At 36.2% G+C, this 26,104-nt stretch overlaps 1 protein-coding gene across 1 annotated transcript; it reads left to right on the top strand.

Annotated features, from left to right (window-relative positions):
• Positions 1 to 223: 223 nt before the first annotated feature.
• On the top strand, positions 224 to 26,104 carry Gnpat (dihydroxyacetone phosphate acyltransferase). The gene is made up of 13 exons (XM_071597935.1): positions 224 to 641; positions 879 to 1,055; positions 1,206 to 1,335; positions 1,412 to 1,615; positions 3,359 to 3,510; positions 7,127 to 7,523; positions 8,460 to 8,591; positions 13,731 to 13,880; positions 14,823 to 14,902; positions 15,000 to 15,164; positions 21,349 to 21,518; positions 24,277 to 24,338; positions 24,434 to 26,104. The coding sequence occupies exons 1-13, from the start codon at positions 450 to 452 to the stop codon at positions 24,526 to 24,528; spliced, it is 2,106 nt and encodes a 701-aa protein (XP_071454036.1). The 5' UTR covers positions 224 to 449; the 3' UTR covers positions 24,529 to 26,104.

Raw genomic sequence — 26,104 nt, 5'->3', positions numbered from 1 at the left:
AGGAAAATACGAATGGGGATAAGTTTCTCAGCAAACAAGGTGCAGAATATTTGTTTAACTTATTCGAAAGCGACACTTACCGAGTGACCGCTTTCCCTCTCTTTGAAAATTCTAACCTATAACGAGTCGAATGCCATGCGCAATGCGTCAAGAGCATTTCTTTTTTTATTACGGCGATCACGGATTTCGTAATTCTTGTGCAAGTTTGTAAGCCCCTCCTCTTTCGGCAAGCGAGCGACTATCCAGAAATGAAATAATCTCACTGAGAAACTCCAGAACTTCAGCGGTCTGGATTGGTATATGTTAAATGTCCATTTTTACTGCCTTTTTTCAACGAAAATGACTGGAAATGCAAAGTTTTGACCAAAAATAGCTCATGTTTTATGTGCTGCTTGTGAAATAGTTGCCGCTTAAAATTTGAAAATAGTATATCCGTTTTAAGTACAACGATGGGTAGTGTCTCGAGGTCTTTGTTTGAATTCAAAGACATTATTGGAGAAAGATATAATTCCAGTGACATATTCTGGGTTTCGAGGGAATGGAGGCCCTCACCTTCATATCGGCATGCGAAAAAAAGGACTCCGGATCAAGTGAAGTTGGATATTACTATGGGACCTCGAATACAGCACATCATAGAAGAGGTTAGTCAACTTTTCCTAATGCCAACTGCTGCTGGAGGGTGTGCGATAATATTCAAATAACAAATTTGGTCACTATAAACATTGTGTATATACTAAAATTTGTACATGATTAAGTGATTTATGTACTCAAGTACTTTGTACAGCATGGGTCGGAGTTGCTTTTAGTGTTTGCTGTAGTAACAATGGACCTATGATCTCATTCTTAACTTTGAACGAAATCCCCTTCTGGCATTTAAGGCGGCCGAAGAAAAGAAGGCTCCACAGGAGTTGCTTTACAAGGAGGTTGAAAGTATTTTAGACGAAATGGGGCACAAACAGCAACTGCCTGTTATTCGTTGGTTTGGCTATTTTCTTACAAAAGTAATGAAGAAACTTTATTCCGGAGTTTTGGTCAACGAAGCGAGCATAGAGCGAGTAAGTGGGTTTTGGTATTATAATGCAGTAGTAATGTTTGTGTGGGAAAATTTAAGCCAACGACTGAGAGTATGTTAGTTGAATGGCTATACATCTTATCTTTTTAGATCTATTAAAAGTTTATTAATCAATTATAATTTTGATTTTCAGCTGAGAGCAGTTATGCCAGACACACCCATCATTTTGGTACCAAGTCACAGGAGCTATGCGGACTTTTTATTGTTGTCGTACATATGTTTCCATTTTAACATTGCCCTTCCTGTCATAGCGGCTGGCATGGGTAAAAACTATTTCTATCAGAACGTTTAATTGTATATTAATATTGCACCAAGTGATTATTAATTTCTTACTTGCAGATTTTGTCTCAATGTGGGGTATTGGTAGAATGCTCAGAGATTCCGGTGCCTTTTTTATCCGGAGATCATTTGGTAATGACAAAGTCTATTGGGCTATATTTAGTGAGTATGTCCAATCTCTAGTCAGGTTTGGAGAGTCACCTGTGGAGTTCTTCATTGAAGGTACCAGAAGCCGTTCTGGCAAGTCACTTACACCAAAACTAGGTAAATGATTCTTGATGACAGTATTAATAACTTAACATTTCAAAGGGCCTTGAATAAAATGCACAAGTTGTTAGTCGAGAACAAATAAGTTTGTCGCTTGTTCTTACATGAAATTTAAGTTTTGTGGTTTACAATAGGGAATCTAAAAGTTTTTCTATAAATTTCTCTTTACATATGTTCTCTTTCCAAATAATGGCTTTGTAAAATGCTAATGGTGCAAAATATTGCCAATTGATAAATATTTGTCATCTCTTATTAAAATAGAAAGAAAGACTCGTACTTTTCCACAGATTTTATTATACGGTACAACGCGTTTCACCGACTTGCGGCATCATCAGGTACAAATTTGCAAAACAGACAGAGCAAGCATATATACCCTCAGGACAGAGTGGGGGCGGGGAGGGTTGGAAGGATTTGAGGGGGGTGGGGGCTCGCAGGTGCGTTGATGGATTGTTTTGACCATTTCCAGGCTAATTTCTCGGAGAGGAGTGGGGAGGGGTATGGGAATAATTGCTCATTACAAAGTGTCGTGTTGGGGTTCACCAAGTGCCTTCTAATCTCTAATTGCTCGAGAGCGTCCATTTTTAATCCTTTTGGGAGTGTGTGTAATATCTCTGGGACAAAGTCACTGCTGTGGTCGAATTCTGCCTTCGCACACCACTTTTCTCACAAACACGCAGCCCTCCACTCCATGATCCACCGCCTCCTACACATCCCCCTTTCCCCCAAAAACTTCAAAATTGAACTCGTGAATATCACTAATATAGCTACCAACAATGGTTTCAACCCCAAACTAGTTGACACATTACTACGGAAAAAACAAAAAGCAATGGCCATAAAAAGTATTTTCGTATCTCAGCCCGCAGTATCTAAAGATTTTAAGTGGTGCTCGATCCCGTTTCTGGGAGATCTTTCATATAGGATTTCCAACTGCCTACCCACCTCACTCAAAGCAGCCTTCTACCCACCCATAACCCTCTCCAAACTTCTAGCCAATGGAAAAGACACCCAGGATAGCCTTCTCAAATCAGGCATTTATAAACTGAAATGCGAGGATTGCAACAGCGTTTATGTCGGTCGGACCGGCAGGAATATCAAGTTACGAGTCAAGGAACACGCTAGGTGTCACAAAAATCAGAATAACAACTCTCTCTTCGCCAAGCATTTACTAGAATTCAACCACAGCAGTGACTTTGTCCCAGAGATATTACACACACTCCCAAAAGGATTAAAAATGGACGCTCTCGAGCAATTAGAGATTAGAAGGCACTTGGTGAACCCCAACACGACACTTTGTAATGAGCAATTATTCCCATACCCCTCCCCACTCCTCTCCGAGAAATTAGCCTGGAAATGGTCAAAACAATCCATCAACGCACCTGCGAGCCCCCACCCCCCTCAAATCCTTCCAACCCTCCCCGCCCCCACTCTGTCCTGAGGGTATATATGCTTGCTCTGTCTGTTTTGCAAATTTGCACCTGATGATGCCGCAAGTCGGTGAAACGCATTGTACCGTATAATAAAATCTGTGGAAAAGTACGAGTCTTTCTTTCTATTCTAATAATGGATATCAATTACTTCCACGAAGTGAAGCCTGAAACAATAGAATATATTTGTCATCTCGTTATATAGTTCATATTTGTAGTTATAAAAAATTGAATTGCTTCCATCGCAGAGGCAAATTATCTTTGCTTGATATATGAAATTTAATCTCTTTGAATCGTCTTTTTCCATTTTTGTTAGGATTTCTTTCTGTAGCATTGGAGTGTTTCTTTTCTGGCAATGTACCAGATGTTGTGCTTGTTCCTGTCAATATAAGTTATGACCGTACATTAGAAGAAGTACTGTATGCATATGAACTTCTTGGTGTGCCCAAGCCTAAGGAGTCCACATCGGTATGTTAGAACTGATAATTAACAAATATTTAATGTAAAAATTAATTACACATATATATTTTTGTTCAAAACAATGTGTGAAAGCTGACTGTTGTTGATGGAAGAGAATTCCTCTCCATGGTTCTTCATCCATGCTTGAATTTGTCGTAAGAAAGGTGAAAAAGAATGAGAGGTAATATACTACCTCAAGTATTCAAAGAGTATTGTTATGTGCGCTAATAATAGTTAAAATATTCAGAGGGTCCCTTCCCATGGACTACAGCCCTTATGTGATAGATAAACTAGTGTGTTTTAATGACTCCAAGCACTGTGTTAGTTTGAGCAAAATTGGTTGATAGATTGACAAGATACACAGCACAGTCCAACAAAAAACTTTGTGTTTGGGGCACCAAATGTTAGACCTATTGTTTCTAGTATATTTGGGATGTTTCCAAGTATTGTCTTTTGAAGATCCATTGGCGTGTCCCTACCAGTTCTACTTTTAGAGAACTGACCTACCATTCTTAGATTTTAGATTTTTAGCCAATACTTGACAAAAGTTTAATGTTATATTAGGGTATGCTAATGTTTTCCGCATCATGAAGGAATATAGGTGTATGGGGTTTGTCCAAAAACTATCCAGCCACGCAATATTTTGAGGAAAATAGCTTACCCATAACAATGAGGCCTTAGTCCCCTATCCAAGTGCTCCCCTTGGGACTTCGCACTTATCCCAGTGCCTCTTCCCCTTTTCAAAGCAATTGGCAAAGTCCTTTTTATCAGAATGATCATCAGCTGTCTTGTCGCATTCTCCTTTATCTCCTCAACTGACTGTTGGGAAGAGGTGGCTTTTGTTTTAAGGTAATAGCCATAGACCCAGGACTCATCTTCAGTGGTGACCTTTTTTAGAAAACTGGGGTCATTCTTTGCGGCTTGGAGAAAGTCCCCTGCAACTACAGCGTGAAATGTTTGACGTTGACCAGACCAAAGAGAATGCAACGAGGTGGCTGATGGCCATTCCAAAAAAGGTCTTAGTTGATTGTAATAATAGTACTTTATTCATTTTGAAAAATGGTACAACCAAATTAAATACGTCAATGTAATTATTACTTAATATTAAACATAATGCCTTAAATGTGATGAAGATTGTCACAAAAAAATTCATTAAATGAGTAAAGTGGGTGAGCAAGTAACCAGGTATATGCTCTATTCTTGAAACATTAGATACAGAACAATTTCAACTTTGTAGGCAGATAGTTATACAGTTGTATGTTCATATTATGAAATGTGTTGTAAATTAGTTGAGGACAGTCTACAAAGAGTTTTATTTAGATTCGCTTTACCCCTTATAGTGTAGTTATGAATGCGTGAGATTGTTAAATTTCTAAATTAACTTTTATATGAATTAGAGCCTTAAAGATATTTACACTAAATACAGTCATGATTCCGTCCGTACCTAATAAAAAAAGGTTTGCAGGAATCATGTGGTGGTATATTAGCAAGAGAGCGAATAGCTCTCTTTTGTAGTAGCAACATCGGTTTAACATGTGGTGGATGACCCCATGACTCAACACCTTAATTCAAATGACATTGGAAGCAGACATGGTAAAGTGTTAAACGATATTTATTTGAAATGAGAAAGTTGAGCTTTCTTAACATATAAACAGCTTTACTCAGTTTATTACAGATCTGACTGATGTGGGTCTCCTTGTTTAGTTTAGTATGAATATTCTTAGTATTTTAGCAGTTTTAACTTCAATTATTTTTTACTTAAGAATGCATTCAATATGGTGGGTTTTTTAGTATTTAAATGTAAATGATCAATACCAAACCATTCCTTAGCTTGTCTTCGGGTAGCGCTATATTGTATTGTGCCTCTGCATCTCCTAGATGTTGACATTTTTGCGGAAAAGTGGTGTCATCAGAATATAAAACAGGTGTAGGTTTCATATAACTGGGCAAATCATTAATCATGAAGATGAAAAGTACTGGGCCAAGCACACAGCCCTGTGGTACACCACATTTTACTTTGAGCTGAAGATTGTCAGCCATCAAGTTCAACCAATTGGTGGCCATCATCCGAATATGACTTCATTAGTTTCAGTGCAATACCTGTAATGCCATAATATTCTAGCTTTGATAGTAATATTGAATGATTAACACAGTTGAAAGCCTTACTAAGATCACATAGTGCCACAGATACTTATTCCTTCTCTTAAAATGCATTAATGACGTAATTAACTATGGACTCGACAGCCGAAATTAATAGATAAATAGATAAAATCAGACTTCAAAACACAAATCTCTTTAACAAAACAAGCGAATCCCCATCTCATTTACATCCATCAATCTGCAAGAAAAAAAGATAAATTTAAAAAAATTAAGCTATTGCATATAATACAAAACACCACACATCAATCAAGTTATTACATATATTCCTTACATCTTTTCTTAAACGTATACACTCTGTTTGGAAAGGGCTCGAATATTTTTGTAGGTAAGGTGTTCCAATCAACAATTGTTTTGTTTAGAAAAGAAAATTTTTTTTATTTGTTCTCTGTGCCTGGTATTTTACCTTAAATTTGTGATCATTTCTCCCTATAAAATTTGGGTTCCCTGCCTCTTTCCTAAGATAATAATGCAGAAATGCCTGAGGAAAAAGAACACAGTGGAATAAAGGAGGGATAAAATTTTTAGAACTAATTCTAGACACAGCTGTTGTGAAAGGAAAAAGGAATTGAAAGAACTACAAAGGAAATGACAGATGAGATATATCATATGCATAATGCGAGTAAATATGAAGGTCTGTGGAGTTCAGCTGATAGGATTGACAATAGAGATGCATTACACCAAACTTTGTATTAATTATGGTGTTGATGACTTCAATATGACCTTTATTTTCAATGATATGGAATGATTATTTTAATTCCTTTTTATTACTTTTAAAACTGAAGTTGTTCATTGTATAGGTAATTTTGATAAGGTTAACAGTTATCTCTGGATGCATATTTATTACTCCATTTTTAATGCTAGTGGTATGTAATGTCTGTAAGTATTGGCATAAACAGCATTTTCTTTTTAAATGTAAAGCCTATATGGACTGTTTCAGATTGAACACTATTACTAGAGTTGAAAAAAATGCTGTGCATTTTCGTATTATTGTAGGACTATGTCCTCTACCCCACTAGCCCAAGTTTCTGTGTGCTTTTTTGGTTAAATACAATCAATTTTGCTTCTCATTGTCTGATATTTTCCCCTGTACACTACCAAAGCTTTAATTTTATTTACAAACTAAAAAATATCATGATGTGAATTTTAAATTTCATATTGCTCATTTAGACAATGTGTTGAATGTATTGTAAATATATGATGATTTTTAGGGCATTAAAGATTTCATGGAAGTACAAGTATAAAGTAGAGAGAGAAATTTTATTTTGATGTTAAAATATGTATGTATTACTGCGTTATGATGATGTAGTACTTCATGACTTCTGCCTGTAGCAGGAAAATTCAATTGGAAATTGAGTTGATAAATAATCATATGCATTCCATGGATTCATTAGTGGACATAACTAATTTGTTCTAATGTATAAATCATTGAGTATAAGATGTGATTAGGATATGTATTTAATTTTAGGGCCTCCTGAAGGCACTCAGAGTGCTGGATGAGCAATATGGTAAAATCCATGTGGACTTTGCAACTCCTGTGTCTGCTCGCCTCTATTGTGCCTCCGTTGGCTTGATGGATGAGCACCGATCATCAAGGGCTGCTACATATTCCCCTTGCTTACCTCACTTGCCCTTGCCAAAGGAATCGAAAGCTGTGGCTGACCTGGCCTTCCATTTGGTGCGTCAGCAGCAATTTAACGCTGTCCTTTCGCCATTTTCACTGGTGGCATTGATCCTTTCCAATCACATGGCCTTGTTTGCATGTGATGGGAAATTGGCATCCATGCAAGTTAGTGAGGTGGTTCGTGAAGTAAAGTGGTTTAAGTCAGTTGTGGAAACTCTTGGAGCATTGGTAGCGATTGAAGGTACTGCATTTTTTTTATTGAAAATGTTCTGGTAAAAAATGTAGTTATTCGGAATAGTGTACATGATAAGCTAAATTAACTTTTGTGAAAATCACTTTTAATTAAATTATGAACAGAATCAACTTACAACATAGGTATTATTTGACTTAATAAATCCCATTAAGCAATTAATGAACTTGTTGAAATTTCCCGATTCGATATAATTTCTGGTGTGATTGCCCTTATTCTGCCCTCCTCTATCACATACTATATACATAATTTTGTGTTTGTGATTTTCGACAGTGTAATGAATTGCTATTTTTAATGTAAATTTTCAATATTAATATGTAGTTTTATCAATTGGAGGGATAACCGCATGACCAGTTTATCTCCTCTTGGTGTCATCCAATGTGATTGGTCTTGTTTTAACGAAAGGTTTCTAGTGAATTGAATTAGCATGGACGTTATTTGCACTGGTAGTCATTAGATGGTCAAAAGAGTTATATTCGATCATTTTTGGTGCAAATACAAGACCACAATGTCAGTAAATGTTTGGGGTTGCTGGAGTTACGAGCAACAAAATTTTGGTATAAAATTATTGGTTGTATGCCTAAAAAAGGTCTTGAAATCCAGAAATGTCATGTAGTGGCTTGAGTTACAAAATGAAGGCAAGGGGTTTTTTACTTGTATTTATAAAAATGAATATTTTTGTTCGATTGGGACCAAAACTATAGTTTTTAATGTTTTTATTTCATAACAATATGTGCATACAATGTGTTGCGGTTTTCCTTTTCAATGGGTCCAATTATTTAGCTTCACAAGGACAAACTTTTATTAAAGAAGTTTTGTAAGGAGGAGTTATTACTTAAATATGTATGGGAATGGTTCCAATGATACATGCATTTCATTTTGATGGAAAGCCATGATGTATAATCAAGTGAATTCACTCTTTCGTAGGTGATGTCGAAAAGGCTGTTCTTGAATCTCTGAAAATCCATAAATCTCTTGTCCGCGTCACACCTTCCAACTCCCTGCAGCTTGTCAAAATCCATTCACCTTCAGTGAAAATAAACACAGGAAATTTGAAAGGTAAGATGTTAACAGTTCCTAGCCTTAAGAAATATTACTTGCTCAAGGTTGGCTACTGTGTGTACCATGCTCATTTGAGAGTTTTCATCTTTCATTGACTCGGTTACCATTCTGGTTCTTACCTCGGTACCAGTTCTATGATGTCCAGCTCCCTTCATTTCCTGATGCACAGTACTCCTGCTGACCATTTGTGGTTGCCTGGCTATTAATTGGTTAGAGAGAGGTTACCTCCCTTAGATATACCTAGATTAATTCAAAGGTTATGACCCTGATGCAGTAGCCCTATTTTGAGATGAAAATTCTGAGTCCTTAAAATGAGCGAAGAGGTAGTTGGTGTGTGTAAAATCTCTTCCTGAAAAAGGGATCTTCTGTGGCCAACTTGATATCCTGCAATAGTGGAAAGTATCACTTGGAAAGTATTGTGTTGAAAGCAAGTTTTTGGGAAGGTTATTGGAAGACTCTGATGTAGCAGTGATTGGCTGCACGGTCAAGCGACATACTTGGGTGTTGATCTGGTTGATCTCTTGCCCTTGTCTCCCCTAATTACCTTCTTTCTAATCCATCCATGCCCTCTTTTTCCTACTCATCTCGCAAATAATTCACTGCCATTACAATTGAATTCCCCTAGCCTTCTTTAGCATTCTAAAAATCAAAATTTACATGTTGCTATGGGTGCATTTCAAAAATGTTTGCATTCAGTTTTGACGTTAACTAATACCCTGTTTCCATGCATAATTTTTCCTTGCAAAAAGGGAAGTGTTATGAGTCCCTTTGTTTCATCATTTGAATCTGTGTTTCTGTACATTCATGTATGAGTGCTTTAGAACCCTCATTTTCAAATTCAAAGTGTGTTGGCTCAAATCACAAATGAAATAAAGAAATAAACTAAATTCATCTCTTCAATATAAAGTTCAGATGTCATTATTTCTGTTGAAGGATATTCATGTAAAAATGTAATCCTTGCATTATTTGCTAGGTTTTTGTATTACTAAAAGTAAAAGCAAAATGAATAGGTATTCTGTAAGATAAGTAAATATTGTTAATAATAAGTACAATAGGTGTTGAGTAAACATTGTAACAGTTTAACTGATCTAACTATAGATATAATTATAAAATATTTTTTAAAACATCTTACAAAAATACGAATTGCATGATTAAAGAAATACAGTGAAGTAGCTGGACACCTAAAACTTAGCCCTGGAATACTTGTAGGTGTGACTAATATGCAGCTAAAGTTGTAGCATTGAGAATGTTATTTTGGTAATTAATTTTGCCTCTAATAATTTTTCATATGTGGTATCCCAAGTTGAATGGGTTAGTGATGCAAACTCTAAAGGGGAGAGGTTTTTTTACAGCATTAGTGAGTGTTTGGATTTAAATTTGTATTTGCAGGCATGTTTCTGAAGTGGATAACTTTTAGGGTTTGGTTGCTATCTTGTGTTTGAAAAGGGGCTCTAAAACCTGTTTCTCATAGTGTCGTCTTCTTTGATTTCATCTGGGTCTCAATTCTCACAATTTCAACATTTAACCCAGTAATTCTAAATTGTTGGCAGCATTTTTTCTGTCCTATAATTGTTCCCACTTTCAGTTTGCAGGTACCGACGAGTCACTTTTCTAGACAAATTTTAATGGATTGAGCCACCATGATTTATAAAGGCCCAGAACGCAACTTCTGTAGACTGGTTTCGATGTATTCAGCACATGATCTCAATCGTGACCCCCACAAGAAAGATCGCAAGTTTCCCAATCCTAAGGTCACTTCTGACAGCCACATCTTGAATGAAACCCAGTTTTCATTAGCTCCTCCAAAAGTTTTACATAAATGAACAAAAAGGGTTTGAGTTAAACCTTGACCTAAAAAAAATCTTATTTTGTTCCAATGCCTCTCATTTCAATTTTGGCTGAAATAAAGGGATACCACTATGAGTAAATATTGTCTAAAAGACCTGAATGTCCGGTAAATTACTTTTTCAATATTTTTTAGTATACAGGTATTGATAAAAATATTATTCAAAATAATAGCTACGTATCATTTGGAATAATCATAACGTATTACCTCGATGGAGATGTTTATTAATTATTTAAGACATGGTTATTCCATACATGATATGGATAAGTAGTCGCGATGAGAGTTATAATCTTATGCTACCTTGTTCAAGAAATGCAAGAACTGAGGCCATAAAAACTTTATTTTGCAAAATTTAGTCTACATCAATTTTGTCCCCTTCAAAGTGCTCTCCATTCGTTGCTATACACTTATTACATCTTCTATTTTACTGTTTAAAGTACTCTTGGAAGTCCTTGGCAGTTGGAAGTCCTTTTTAGTTTTCTTGCTGTTTCCTGAGTTTTTGTGTCCCCATCTTCCCAGTTATGTCCCCTCATCACATTTTTGCATTTTGGGAATAGGAAAAAGTCGTAGGGGGCGATATCTGGTGAATAAGGAGGATGATAATTGAATTTTTTGCCAGAAACTAGCGAACAATCAATGCTGAATGTGCAGGTGCATTGTCAGTGGTGGAGGATCCATCCGTCATGTTTGGTTAAAATAGTATGCACTGTTGATTTTCCTAAATTCAGTTCATCAGCTATCATTCGGACAGTATATCGACGATCGGTAAGGACAAAAGACCGCACACGATCAATGTTGTCGTCAACACAGGTGGTTGAAGGTCGTCCCGGCCTTGAATCATCCGTGGTGTCTTGTCGGCCATCTTTAAAACGCTTAATCCACTTGAATACACTGATGTTTTCCTCAGAGCATTATCACCGTAAACAGCTGTCAACATTTCAGTAATGTCTTGATAACTTTTGCCGCACTTCACCAAAAACTTGATGTTGATTCGTTGCTCTGTCATTTCGCCAATTTCCATTTTCGACAAACAGTAAAATTAATGACAATAGAAACTAACATAAAAGGTCTGCCCTAAAAGTATCAGGAATTTTGTATTTCTGCGGGTTACATTTCTTTGATTTTTGATTTTTTTGTGGTGTTACATATGGCAGTTATGTCTCTCTTATGGTGAAAAGTTCGGCCATTTTGAACATTCCATTAATTTTTGAAAGCTGTTTTGCTGGGATGTGTTTTGGCTTGTCTTCGATTTTTTACTTTTCCAAAAAATGGATCAAAGAATCTGTATCAAATATTGTGTGAAAATGAAATTTAATGTGTGGACGCATTCCGAATGTTGACTGGCATACAGAGAAACTACCTTGGGCGGAAGTAATGTTTAACAGTGGCACAAAATGTTCTCAGAGGGCCGAGAAGATGTGAATGATGAAGAGCATGCCGGATGCCCGAGCTGATGAAGTGAAGAGTAATAAGTATTGGCCAAATGTCGAATCACCGATAGAGAAGTTGCTGAGGACCTAAAAATATCGATTGCCATTCGATTTTTGCCAATGATTTGGGTATGACACGTACGAAATTTGTACCAAAGTTGCTCAATTTCGGCCAAAAACAACAATGCATCCACATTGCTAATGAGGTGTTGGACTCTGTCCGCAATGACCCAAATTTGCTCCAGAGGGCCATAACTGGTGACCAATCGTGGGTTTATGGTTATGACGTGGAAACTAAAGCTCAATCATTCCAATGGAAGCTGCAGCACGAGTCAAGACCGAAAAAAGCGCGCCACGTTTGGTTGAATGTGAAAGTGTTGCTTACAGTTTTCTTTGATTACAGGGGTGTTGTGCATCATGAGTTCTTGCCACAGGGTAGAATGGTAAATAAAGAATATTACCTGCAAGTTATGATCAATTTGCTCGAAGCAATCCACCATCAACGCCCAGATTTCTAGAAGAATAAAAATTGGCTTTTGCTCCATGAGAATGACCCGGCTCACACGTCGTTACTTGTGCCTGAATTTTTGGCCGAAAACAACACACTAATTATGCCGCAGCCACCGTATTCCCCAGATCTGGCCCCCGGTGACTTTTTTCTTGTTCCCGAAACTGAAGAGGCCCATGAAAGGACGACGCTACTCTACGATTGACGAGATAAAGACTTCATCGAAGGAGGAGCTGAACAAGATGACAACAAATGATTTTTGAAGGGCTTCGAGGATTGGAAAAAATGTTGGCACTAGTGTATAATACGTAATGGAGATTACTTTGAAGGGGACAAAATAGATATTCATGATTAATTAATTATTTTTTGAAAAAACACAAAAGTTGTGATACGTTTTGCACATACCTCGTAACGGCACCATACGCAGAGCTCAGTGATCCACCGAGCACAGATGGCTCATTGGTCTCCTAGTGCTATAGCCCCGCCCGCTAGCGCCACTAGTGGCATGGCAATGGTCCGCACCATGGCCGCTAGACTGCACCAGTTTGCACATTTATTGCACAGACCATATTTTTTCATGCATCAGTTTTTAAATGGATGACTGATGTGGTCTTTGTGTAGTAATTTCCTGCGGCTGCAAGTTTTTGTCTTTTGAAAATGCCTTGAAATATTACGGAATATTGAAGAAATGTCTGGAAATATTAAGAAATATTTCTCTTTGTTATTATAGAATAAGTTTCCAGAAATGTACAATCTTATGTGCCCAGCTCTGGAATTGCTCAATGGAATAAGGGTTTTGCGAAAGGAAATGCTTGGGCAATCACCATTAACTTGTTTTGGTTTTATTTAAGTGAATACAAGCAATCATTTGTATGTCAGTGATGGATTAGCAACCAGGAAATTTGAATCTCTTTGTTGCTTGCCAGGATATGGTTGATTATCTTCTACTGTGAATGTAAAGAATCTGTGTAATTTGATAAACTGAAATATCAATACATGATTGAATAATGATTTTAATGTAAAAAATCCTTTTTTGTTTCATAAAAAGCTCTTTATTAATATATTTTTGGAAAATTCATAGGGAACTTCAGTAGTAGATTGTGTGATTTCATGCACCACTCAGTGTTACAAAACTGATGTTTTAAAAGAATATTTGCTGACAATTCAAACAATAAAGAAAATCCAAAGAATTATATTATTTTGGAGAGACAACCACAACAATTATTAACACTTGAAATGGCCAAATTTTAAAAAAGTTACTCTTGTTTTCTGGGTATTTTCACTTGTGATTGTGTGATTTGGTTAAATCTCTATGTAACTGCTTGTATGATCTGTTTTGCCTCTCACTTAAGGTCACAACATGTCTCACCAAACTCTGGAGATGGCCGTTTCCATGGTAATGTTGCAACATTACGTGAATCAAGTGTTGCACTATCTTGTGAACTCTGCTATCATCACAGTTGTGATGCAGAACATGCAAGAGAGAGAAACCATTAGTAAAGGTATGTAGTGTTATTTTCTGAAGTATCATATTAATGTAAGTTTGCTCTATTTCTCAAAGAGTGCATTGGTATAAGTGCATGTTTGCAGGGTGCACAATTATTTTCATTGCTCAACTTAAATTAATATGCAAGTCTATGGAGATAAATCATGAATAATTTTGCTTTCACTGAGATTGTATTAAATGTTTGTGTATCAGAAAATCTGTGCCATGTACCGAGAGAATTCGTCCTGCTTGGAGCCTAATGGAGTGCTGGGGTACTCAAAAGGGCTACTTGGTCATCTTTTACCTTTTTTATATTGATAATGGTGTGAGAAACTGAAAACATATACTTTTCCACATAATGCATATTCTAATGTGGGTTGCGGTAGTCCAGTGGGTAGAGCGTTGGACTGCTGACCGGAGGGTCCCGGGTTCGATTCCCGGGCAAACCTCTCTGGGCACCTGCAGCTCCACCCAAGCTATGTGATTTTACGGGTACCAGATCTTCCTGGGAAACGATAACCAGCACAGGGAAAGGAACTGGCCTGCCTACCCTGATGTGTGAATTTCACATGCCGTCAGGGTTAGTACTGGGTGAACTCTACCATCACCTACCAAACCGACATTTGGGTTGATTGCTGTGTTTTTTTTATATATTCTATTATTTGTCATCACCAATAACTGTGTGTAAATGCCTGATTGTTTCAAACAATTTTAAAAATTTATGATCCGAATGGAAAGTAAATGGCCATCATTAGGCTAATGCATATCTTAACCCTAGGTGGGCATAGATGTATTTTGTGTGGAATAACCAAGTGGTGTGAATTGATGTCAGAGTTAAGTCTCTGACACTTGACTTTCCTTTGCTGATCCATGTGATAGGTTCTTTCCCCAGTTATGTACATAAATTTTTGTTCTCATATATATATATTAATTAATGTCAATTTTATCTCCTTTCCAGATGAGCTATTTGCCAAGTATACATTCCTTAGGGTATTACTCTCCTTTGAGTTCATATTACACAAACCATGGGAAGTTAAGGTATGACAAGTTTGAAGGAAGGATATGCAATTTTTGAGTGTTGTTTCTTCCTTGCTATGTCTTATAGTGTACTCTCATTTTTGCATTTTGTTGATAGGATTATGAGGAAGCATTGAAGCAATTGGACTTGCTTAATATCGTAGAAGAGGTGTCCCCAGGAAAACTAGTTCTCGGAAACCATAAGAAGTTGCAGATTATGTTGTGCAATTTGATGATGCCTTTTCTTGCAAGCTATGATGTTGTGTGCCAAGTGGTAAATGAGGTGAGCAATAACTTTTAAAATCTGTCACCTTTATGCTAGTTAATGCATCTTGAATTCTTTGTTTTCATGAAACTATGTGAAAACTTTTGACAATGCTCTGAGGTTGATTTGAGTGATAGAAAAGAGTTAATGCGTATCTGGTGCCTTTTAGTTATACTCAAAGTTTTGCCAGATATCTTACAATATTTAGGGTATATGTATACATTATATTTGAATTGAATTCTAGAGATTTGGTAAATCAAATGTGTCAAACGTACCTTCCTCCATATCAACCAGCATAAACTTTGAAGCGCAAAATACTACCTTGATCAAAAATTTCCCGGAATTTATTCAGAAAATTAAAAATACAAGTTTATTCATCTAAATCTATATTGTCCCCTTCAAAGTAATCCCCATCGACTGCAACACACATATGCCAGCGCTTGATCCAATCCTCGAAACATTTTTTATATTCGGTTTTCGGTATGTCCATCAGTGCTTCCTGCGATTTTTCCATTACTTCCTCTCGGCTGCTAAAACGCGTTCCCCGTAATGGTTTTTTAACTCGATTGAACAGAAAGAAGTCACAGGGAGCCAAATCAGGTGAATTCGGTGGCTGTTGGATGGTATTTGTTGCATTTTTCGTCAAAAAATTACGAATAATGATAGCACTGTGCGACGGTGCGTTATCATGGTGCAAAATCCACGAGTTTTCTGCCCACATTTCTGGTCTCTTTCGGCGAATTGCTTCACGCAAACGTCTCATAACGCCCAAATAATACTCTTTGTTTACTGTCTGGCCTTCTGGCAAAAATTCATGATGCACTACACCGTTGTAATCCATGAAAACCGTCAGCATTGCCTTCTTTTTTGACTGAAAACGACGTGGTTTTTTTGGTCTCGGCTCATTTGGTGAACGCCATTCACTTGCCTGATGTCTGGATTGCGTGTCGTACTAATAAACCCACGTCTCGTCTCCAGTAATGATCCTTTTGATGAATGTGGGATCGGATTCAGCCTCGCAAATCATGTCTTTTGCGACGTCAACACGGTCTCTTTTTTGCATGAAATTGAGGTCTTTTGGCACCAACTTTGCTGCTACACGACGGAAACCCAAATCATTAACCACAATGTCTTGGGCGGATCCATAGGCAATGTTCAAGTCCTCCGCTATTTCTCTGATGGTTAATTTGCGGTTATTGACCAACATTTCTTTTACTTTATCAATTTTTTCACCGACTTTCGATGTCGATGGTCTGCCACTGCGTTCATCATCTTCGATTGACTCACGACCACTTCTGAACCGCTCGTGCCACTGGTAAACGACCGTTTTTTTTAGAGAATCGTTGCCGAAACACTTTTCCAACATTTCCAACGTCCGTGCGCCACTAAATCCATTTTTTACGCAAACTTTAATACAAGTTCGTTGTTGCAAATTTAAATCCATTTCTGCAATTGTAAAAAATCGCCAACACACACAGAGATAGATGTACTCTTGGCTACGTAACTTTTGCAAATGTCAAGTTATGACACTAAGATTTAAAGGGAATATCAACAACAGATGTACCAATTTAACAAAAAAAACAGAACTCAAATCGGAACGATGGGAGCGCCACACGGTGGTTATTCCGGGAACTTTTTGATCAAGGTAGTATTTTGTGTAAAATATTTCTAACTTTTTTGTATGAAGAAATAGAGGTGTATTATAGTATTTCAGAAATATGAAATGTGACTCTTAAATTCAGTAATAAATAAATTAAAAATAAGGTGAAATACTTGGTTTTCCGGATTTGGTATTGCAAATTTGATATTCCAAATCACTGTATCTGTTAGTATTATTTGTTTAATTTATAGATATTTTTTAAGCTAATTTTGAACAGATAAATATAATATTATCCTTTCATTATAACCTTGAGACATATAAACCTAAGATAGGTTTAAGAAAAAGTACAATACATTTGTTTTATCAGTGTTTATAAATTGTGCAGATACATTACTAAGAGGTAATTGTGGGATCCTTGGTGATGATAGCAAAATAGTTGGTATGATAATTTTAAATAACAGCTGTAAATTCTGTTGATTCTTCTTTACTGAGATATGGTGGGCTAAAGATTATACTGTGGCACCTTAAGCAGGGTATTTTTCATTAATATTTGTAAAGTATTTTCATTAATATGTAAGAAGTAGTATTTTGGAATGGCAGCAGTGAACTCTCAGTTCATGCTGCTAATAATTGATAGTGGTTACAATGCAATGAGTTGGAGCTGCTCCTGCCACTATTGTACTGGATATGAACCTTTGTGGCAGTTTTCATCGCACAGCTGAGGATACTAATGGAGGTTTCCTTTAGTCCCCCTAAGAAAGGAAAGATATTGGAGTAGATTGAGGAGAAAAAAGTTTTTTTAAATTTCAAATCAAAAATTTTGCTGAAGTAAGTTTATAAAATTTTTCAATTTGTTTTTTAAAAAGTAATTATAAGGAATAGATATTGCAAACAGATTTATTATTATTAGCACTTCTCCATTCATATGTGTATTTCGAATGGTTAAAAAATAAGACATTTTTAACTGTATATTGTGGTGTCTTAACCATAATTGGTTAATTTGTGTATTAATTGTTCTTTATTTTTCCTCTACTTCTTAGGACAAATCTTTTTTAAACTTATTAAGTATTTAATTAAAGATATTAACCAAGGTAATCTGCAGAAAACTTTAAGCCAAGCCATGTGATACAAAATTTTTATTGATCTTAAACTTAGTATACAGGGTGGTGTAATGAAGGGTCATGTCCCTCATGCCCCCTTCTCCCTGCTCCTCCCTTTGCCCCATTGCAGAAATGCTTACTTTTTTCTCTCCTGCCATAAGGTTCAACTCATCAATCAAATCAGTGTGAACACTTGACAACCAGATAAGAGTCATAAATCGCAAGTTATTTTTCTCAAGCTATTTATTTGTTGAGTACATTGAGTACTGTACTCTGCAGTAGTAGTATCTGGGCAATCACCTGATTAATTCTTGAGAGCAGCTTTGCACCCTATTGATTTTTATTGTAATAATTAATGGCCTTTGACAATCCATCTATTTAATCTAATTGAAAATATTCAACATGAACATTTGTCAATGGTGAAAAAGAATTATTTAAACCAGGGGATGGACTATTAACAATCCAATCATGAATTTTGCTTTAGTTTTCTCTTTTAATAATTTCTCATATAAGGGTACTAAAAGTCTGTGATTCTGGAAGCCAATAAATAGAGTATGGAAGGGGATAAGTGACAATGTTTATATATACAAGGTCTGTTCAAAAAAAGATGACTGTTTGAATAAATACTTGATGAGTTTATTAGTCACCCTTTAGTCATGCTTGTCACCTTCAAAGTACAGCCCTTGGCTGCCAATGCAATGCTCCCAATGTGTTTTCCAGCTTTTGAATGCTGCGAGGGATGATTCTTTTGGGGTAGCCTTTAAGTTTGCTGTACAATTTTGTTGGATGTCTTCAGTAGTTTCAAGTCTGCATCCTTTCAAGGTGGATTTCTACTTGGGAAATAAGTAAAAGTCTGCTTGAGCAACATCCGGAGAGTAGGGTGGCTAGGGGATCACTCATGTTCTATTTTTGGCCAAAAACTCTGTAACAATACAATGATGTCTGCACCACTATTGTTGTGATGAAACTAACAAGACTTTGTTTTCCACATTTGTGATCTCCTTATGAAATGACTGGTCTTAAACTTCTCAAAACCTCTACATAGTGCTGCCCATTCACCGTTTGTCCTTAGGGGACATATTCATAATGAATAATTCCTTCCCAATCGAATAAAACGATCAACATCACCTTCATGTTTGATCGCAACTTCTCAGCTTTTTTGGGTCCTGGGGAAGATGGTTCCTTCCACTATGAAGACTGGACTGGAGGTTTCTACATATATCATAACCATTAACCCTGGTGTTGTCGCCTGTGGCGATTGATTTTAAGAAGTTTTGGGCAATTGTTGAACAATCGAGCAGTTCCTGGCTGTTATCAAGACATCTTTGACTCTCTTCATTCGTTAAAACTTGCGGCACAAATTTGGATGCAATGTGCCTCATGCCCAAATTTTCTGTGCACCTGGTGAAACAATCCAGCACTAATGCCAACTTCATTGGCAGTCTTCCTGACTGATAACCTATGGTGATACTGTTGATATGGGTGTCGTTTGTTGACGTCGATGGTCATCCACTTCATGCTTCTTCATAGGTCATGGTTTGTCCAGACTGAAGGCGGTTGTACCAACTAAAACACTGTGGCCGACTCATAGCTTCATTGCAAAATGCCTCTTGAATCATTGCATAAGTTTCGGCTGCACTTTTGCCTAGGTTAGAACAACATTCAATGCATACATGCTGCTTCTCTAACTCCTTCATTCTCACCAACACCAGACTTTGTACAGCAAGCGTGTGCTACCTAAGACAAGAATCAGTGTTATCCGCAGACAAGCCATGATGGGGCCATGAACAAGGCAGTGTTTTAATTCTCCCAGACACCAATATCAGGTGACACCTCACCGATGGTGATCCATCAAGCAGTTTGCATTTAGAAAGACCAAGACTCATCTTTTGTTGTGGAGACCTTGTATTTACAAGAGAGATGTAGACTCAATATGTGATGATTGCTGGTTGAAAGAGGCATGATAGCTCTCATGACTCTATAGCCAGGTTTTCACTATGTTGTGATTGAAGTTTTTTCACTTTATGCTGTTATTTAAGGATTTTTTTAATGAATACTGCCGTGCAAATTACTGCCATATCAGAGGCATGGGTTGTGGTACAACAATGTTTTTTAGTTTGGTAGTGGTGTGTCAATTCATTGACAATTTTGCTCTCAGCAGTAATAGTAAGAGTGAAGTGAGGCGATGGTGCCATTTCTCCAGACCGTTGAACCTGTGGCCAAGATGAAAGTAGGCCAAAAATCTCGCTGAAAGCAATGTTTGCGGACTTTGTGAATTACTTGGGCATGAGAATTGTTGTTTCACAATTTAGGAGTTTTTGATTTACTTCTCTTAAGTTTCTTGTGGACTTCTTCTTGCTATGATGATAGGAAAGCTAAGCCTAGAAAATTTTCTGGAGGTCACCAAACATTTTGATTGATTCATGGAGACAGTCAAGTGTGAGGTAAGCTCAAAATGTTGGCTGCATTTTCTGACCAAAGGAGTGGCATTGTTTGGGCAAAATATGAAATTTACTTAGCTAGAAGGGTTTAAGTAAAGAAATGGTTGCGGAAATGTGATGTTTATAATTTTTTAGAACTGAAAAGAGCTTTTGCTCCTTGGTTTTTGTTAAAAATACTCTTAGGAAAATATCCTTATGAGTGTCCAAAGTTATTTTCTTTTTAACCCTTCAGTACTCATGTCACTTTTTGAAACATAGTTTGTCACATGATATCCATCAAGTCTCCAACCATTAAAGCCATTAAAATGCTATAAATTAAACGAATAGCTTTCATTCTTTTGCTTTGAATTGTTATTGACTGCTTAAGAATTTAATGGTAATTTAAATCACCAAAGTGCCAATAATGTTTTAATTTTGATGTGGCTTCAACCTTGTTTTTTGTGACATTCAGCTAAATATAATGGCGTTAAAATTTTTATAGTTGCTTTTAATTCATGCAAAAAACAAATGCTTTTTATATGGTCTGAAAGAAATTTTCCCAAGTTATGCTCCTATTCTTTATCATTTGTCGAAGCCATGTATCATTATTCCTGAGGATGCTATGGGGTAGTGAGGCTACTTGAAGATTAAGTCTTAGCTCAAACTATCTCTCGTATAAAGAATTATATATTTTACTCATTTTAACCATTTAAAATTGGATTAACTTCCTGGATTTGCTTTTTATTCAGAATTAATACATATCTTGATGTATATTTATTTTGTTTTGACTATAGATAATCCATTTGTTTTTAAAATTACTTCAATACTCTACTTAAAATTTTACTCTGTCAACATACTTCTAATTAATGGAGTAGTAATCTGTACTATTAGTGGTATTTGTGTATATGTATGTAGATATATGGTATTACAGTTACTAATTCATTCATTTCCAACCATATAAATAAGCATGTTGTTTTAAAATTATGCATTATAATTACTGTATTAATTGTGATAGAAGATTTTAAAATTGCTGTGCAGTTACTGGGTGTGTCTCTATAATACAATGTAACCTGTCATTGAAGGAAGCCACCAAGCCTTGCAGTGCTTCAAAAATTGTGAAGGCTGCTCAGAAGAAAGTGGAGCAGTTACTCTATGAAGGATCCTTGGTTCACCCTCAATCGCTCTCCCTTGATATATTTAACTCTGCCCTTAGCTCATTAGCTGCCATGGGAGGTGTCAAGAAAATTAGAGCGTGAGTACTTTCAGATGAATTAATTGTGCTATTTTTTGGTTTTAACTTTTTGTCTTCTCAATGCTTGCATCACCCACTGTGGGACTACACCTTGGCATCACATTATCAAGTTTGGAGGAGTGGAATATACAATTAAAGTTTTATTTAGTTTTATCTCTAGTTTTCTAAAAATATTATTTATTATCTGATGCTATCACTATCAAGTGGCATTACCAGTTGTACTGCAAGTTCAATGCTAGAAATAAGTACAAGGTTATCATTGAGCATTCTTAATGTGCCTCCAACCATTTTCGTTCAAATTGGCACTCCTGTAATATCATATATTTTTAATTTAGCTTATTAAACTTGCACATGCAATGAAGTTGAGATAGTATTGAGATTTTTCGTGCATCAATAGTTATCAAAAAAACATCGGTTTTTGTCTACTGCGGGACATATTTTCTGAAGTCTGAAGGGATTTTCTGTGTCAGTTATGACGACCCCTGAAGTTTTGAGGATTTTAATTAATATTAGAAAAGAAAAAAATCCAAAAACCTAGGTACTTAATAATTTACTAATATGGACTCAAAATATTTTTACCATTTGACCAACCTCTGATATTTTTGCTTTAATTTTTTAAAATGTTCGCCAACTATTTGTTGAGAGGTACCATTCTTTGGGGCTTCAGTTTTGATAATAAACAGGGCCACAGGATCATTCCATTGCTGAGGGTTTCTGTCTTCAAGAGTTTGATACCATTAGGTCTCTTCCAAAGGGGAAGAATGAAATCAAAACTTAATGATGATCTATGTCTTGCTCACAACAACAAATGAGCCTGCAACCTTAAGTCAGACCTACTGATATTTTGTGATGCTCTGGTTTTATTCTTAGAAGGAAATATTATTTAGGTTACGCCTCAATTTTCAAAACAAATAAATATTTTCTAATATAACTTGCAACTGATGCAGTATCTTGAAGATTTTTTGAGTGCCAGAGTGGATGTAGTAGGACCCTTTTGTCTTCAAATGAGGATGGCCTAATGTATCTCACAAAATGAAACTCAGTTATCATGGTTTCCTGATCTTCTTGATCACAGATGGAGGATATCCCTTTTGAAGTAGTAGTAGTAGTTTTTAGGGGAGGCGACCGACAGCTAAGGTCATTTGCGCCATAGGGGATGGACAGGAAAGGATGAAGGGTGGAGAGAAACCCGGCGTCGGCATTAGCCTACTCTTTACGAAAGGCGCCAAGGGGTCCGCAGCTTAACGTCCCATCCGACGGACGCCGTACTCACTCAAAGTGCCCTCCACAAAGCTCCTCAAGTAGGGATCGAAATGCCTCTGAAAAATATTCAACACCGCCGGGATTTGAACCCGGGCCCTCAGGGTGGGAAGCCAGTACGTTAGCCCCCGCACCATCTCGATCCCCCCCTTTTGAAGTAAACAAACTATAGTTAATGGGAAAAATACTTTTAAATATTGCAAAAGTTTATTCAGGCTTCAGGCCTAATTTTTAGAGTGAATTAGTACAAAATTGGAAAGATAAGAGTTTTACTAATCCTCAGAAATTACAGAAACAGCTGGGCTTAGAGTATTGGAGAGAGGCGAATCAGTGCTCATTTCAAAGATAAACATCCAAAACGTTTCTTTGGAGTAGAATGATTTGTTACAATGCAACAATGTCAAAGTGTAAAAATCATTCAGCTTGACTGGGATTCAAACCTGGATCCCTTGTCATCTGGCGGAATGTTTTGCCCAAATAAGCTACTTAGGCATCCTCTTACACTTGGAAATTTTAGGGGCTTTAAAAGAACAAGATTTATGTTGAAATGTCAAGGCGAATGATTTGTATGATTTGAAATTGTTGCATTGTAATTCAAATTAGTTGATGACTTCGTTAAAAGTTACTGTCGTGGTATCTCCTGCAGTTTCCATGTTTTTGTCAGGGGCAAACACCCTAGTGTTTTAAGTTTGGCTGTAACCTTGTGGTTTATAGTGCAATGTGCACAACTAAAAATGCATGTGAGATTTTATGTAATTGGCGGAACATTTTTTGATATTAATCTATTGATATTTATTTGGTGTTTAAGTTTTGTTGTTTTCAATTTCAGCATTGCTTTATTTTTTTCATGGAATGGGTGTTAAATTTGGGGTTCTTTAAATTTGGTCTTTTTCACTTTCATACTTTTGCACTCCTTGTATTTTGTTCTTTGCCCTTATACCTGTGTTTCATTTGTTTGACTGTATTCTCTAGGGTGATTGGTACTCCAAATGCACAAAAAACTTAAGTTTTGTGGATCATATGCCTGTCTACTCACCCAAAGGTCATGGATTCAAACTCTGCCTTGGTCATGGTTGTTGTGTAGACGTTGGGGGTCCTTTTATTTCCTTTCTGCTTGACTTGATCAAATTTCAGTCTTCTACAGAGGTTTGCCTGTGATCTGAGAGATGAGGTATCACGACTACCAATATTGATTGTAGTTCACCCATCTATCTAATTTTCCCATTGTTAATCCCTGTCAGCTTGCAGTACAGCAGGCATGTTTGGAGAGATGAGGGACATGTATGTCATTGCTTCAATGTAACACATTAGTTACAATACATTGGAATACATATTCGTACCTATTTTTATGTGCCAATAAATTTTGCGCATCAATATAGTTTTTTGCTGTCGTCAGTTTTAAATAATTGCCTTGAATACAGAGCGTATACTTTTTTGAAGGAAGCACAAGTTTAACAGGGAATAAAAATAACCTCTGGTTTAACTCTTTTCTTTTTAGCAATGGAGAAATGAACTTTGTAAAATGTGCGGAGAAATTGGATGAAATAAGTCGTGAGTTACGTAAGTCTTTCCTTTTGGATATGCTGTTTACTTCTTTCTTGTGTAATCATTATGTATTATTCTGAGTTTTAATTTGATCTCTTTGTAAATTGCAGGCAAATACTTGCAGTACCCTGCAAAAACAAATTATACATATGACAGGATATCATCTGATTATATGGCGGAACAGCAAAAGAGAGCAAAACTCTAGATAGTGTTCCAGAGTTGCTTTCAAAAGATCTGTTACCAAATAGGCAGCATGGAATTGCTGTTCAATGGAGTTAGTGGTACATAATGGCATAGGTATTGTTTCTCTTGCATCAAGTTGGAATCAAATCTTGCTTGCCCTTGTGTGTGTGTATTGTGTGTTTGAATGTGTGTGTGAGGTCTGCGTTGCGGTCACATGTTGTGCTTGTCTGAACTGTAAATCGTGTTAGTGTCAGTGATGATTGGACTTATTAATGCCAATATCTACTTTACTCAATGTAGTTGATGTTGTGTGGTTACTTGTTAGCAGTAATTATATTCAAAACTGTTATATGTATCGACTCATTGTGCATTGTATGACCATGTGAATTGCTGGTTATGTATTCCAAGCTAGATATATTTGTTGCATTACTGTGAAATGTACAACACCTTTATGAACTCGTCTGGCAAATTTTACGCCCACCGTGTGAAATATCTGTTAACCAAAGTGATGATATGATTACATGTCTTGTTTGCATTTGACCAAAAAGCTAACTTCTTCAACTTTAGAGTTGGAAGAACCAATAAGCCAAAGTGAAATTACCAAGCCATAAATTGGATTAAAAAGTATCAATAAAACCTAATTAAAACATAATACTTTTAAGAAGATTTAGTAATCACAACATATGGGATAAAACCTTTTAGTTGATTCATTCAAGCTCTTATTAGAAATAAATATGTTTGAAGATTACTGAAACAATAGAAATGAGGTATGTCATTTTATTTTATTGTGGAGTGACATTGAAAATATTAACTTTTTCATTAGCCAATTTATAAACCAGTCGGTAACTCATCTTATTGTTTAGGAAAGTTGCTAAATAATGTAATGGGCAACTTTATCATAGCGACTAATGCCAGAAACGTTTTAAAAGGAACTTGGATGAAAAAATTAAGGCCAAAGTTTTGGAAAATATTTGGTCGCATGTACACTTGATGCAGGAGAAATCATTTGACATTTTTTTTAGAATAAGTGAATACCCTTTAAAAAAAATTATTCCTGGCTCATTAAATGTGTATGACAGAAATTCAAAGACTATTTCTTTGACTATTTAGGTATTCTTTGTTGTATTACTCATAGCTAACTCATATTTTGGAATCAGAAGCTAGACAACTGGCAATTATTTCAGTTAAAAAAAAAGATGTTTCTATGCAGCTGTGAAATATTTTGCTGATTTGTGTATTTTTTTGGTAATAAGCTAGCTAACAAGAATAAATTGTTTATTCAGTATTTTATTTAAAATGTCCATTGTTTAATGTTAACTCAAATTATGTTCTTTCTTGCTTGTCTGACATTTTTATATGCCTTGACCATAGCAGTGGCAAGTTTTTGTGCCAAGGGTAGTGAGTTTAATAAAATGTTCATTCCCTGTCCTATTAAGTGAATGCTTTAAGAGTTTCTTGCCATTCAAATGATTTATTGAATTATTTGTTTGTTTTTTGTCTTGTGTGTCACTTTTTTTATCTCTTTTAAGGATGATGTTTTGTTCTTGTTGAGCTGTTTTGTTGTATTTGTTGTTGAAGTTATACACTATCCCACAGTT

The sequence above is a fragment of the Hetaerina americana genome, unplaced genomic scaffold (genome assembly GCF_022747635.1).
Source record: "Hetaerina americana unplaced genomic scaffold, ioHetAmer1.1.p SCAF_9, whole genome shotgun sequence".
Classification (NCBI taxonomy): domain Eukaryota; kingdom Metazoa; phylum Arthropoda; class Insecta; order Odonata; family Calopterygidae; genus Hetaerina; species Hetaerina americana.
This window is presented reverse-complemented; position numbering and strand designations above follow the sequence as displayed.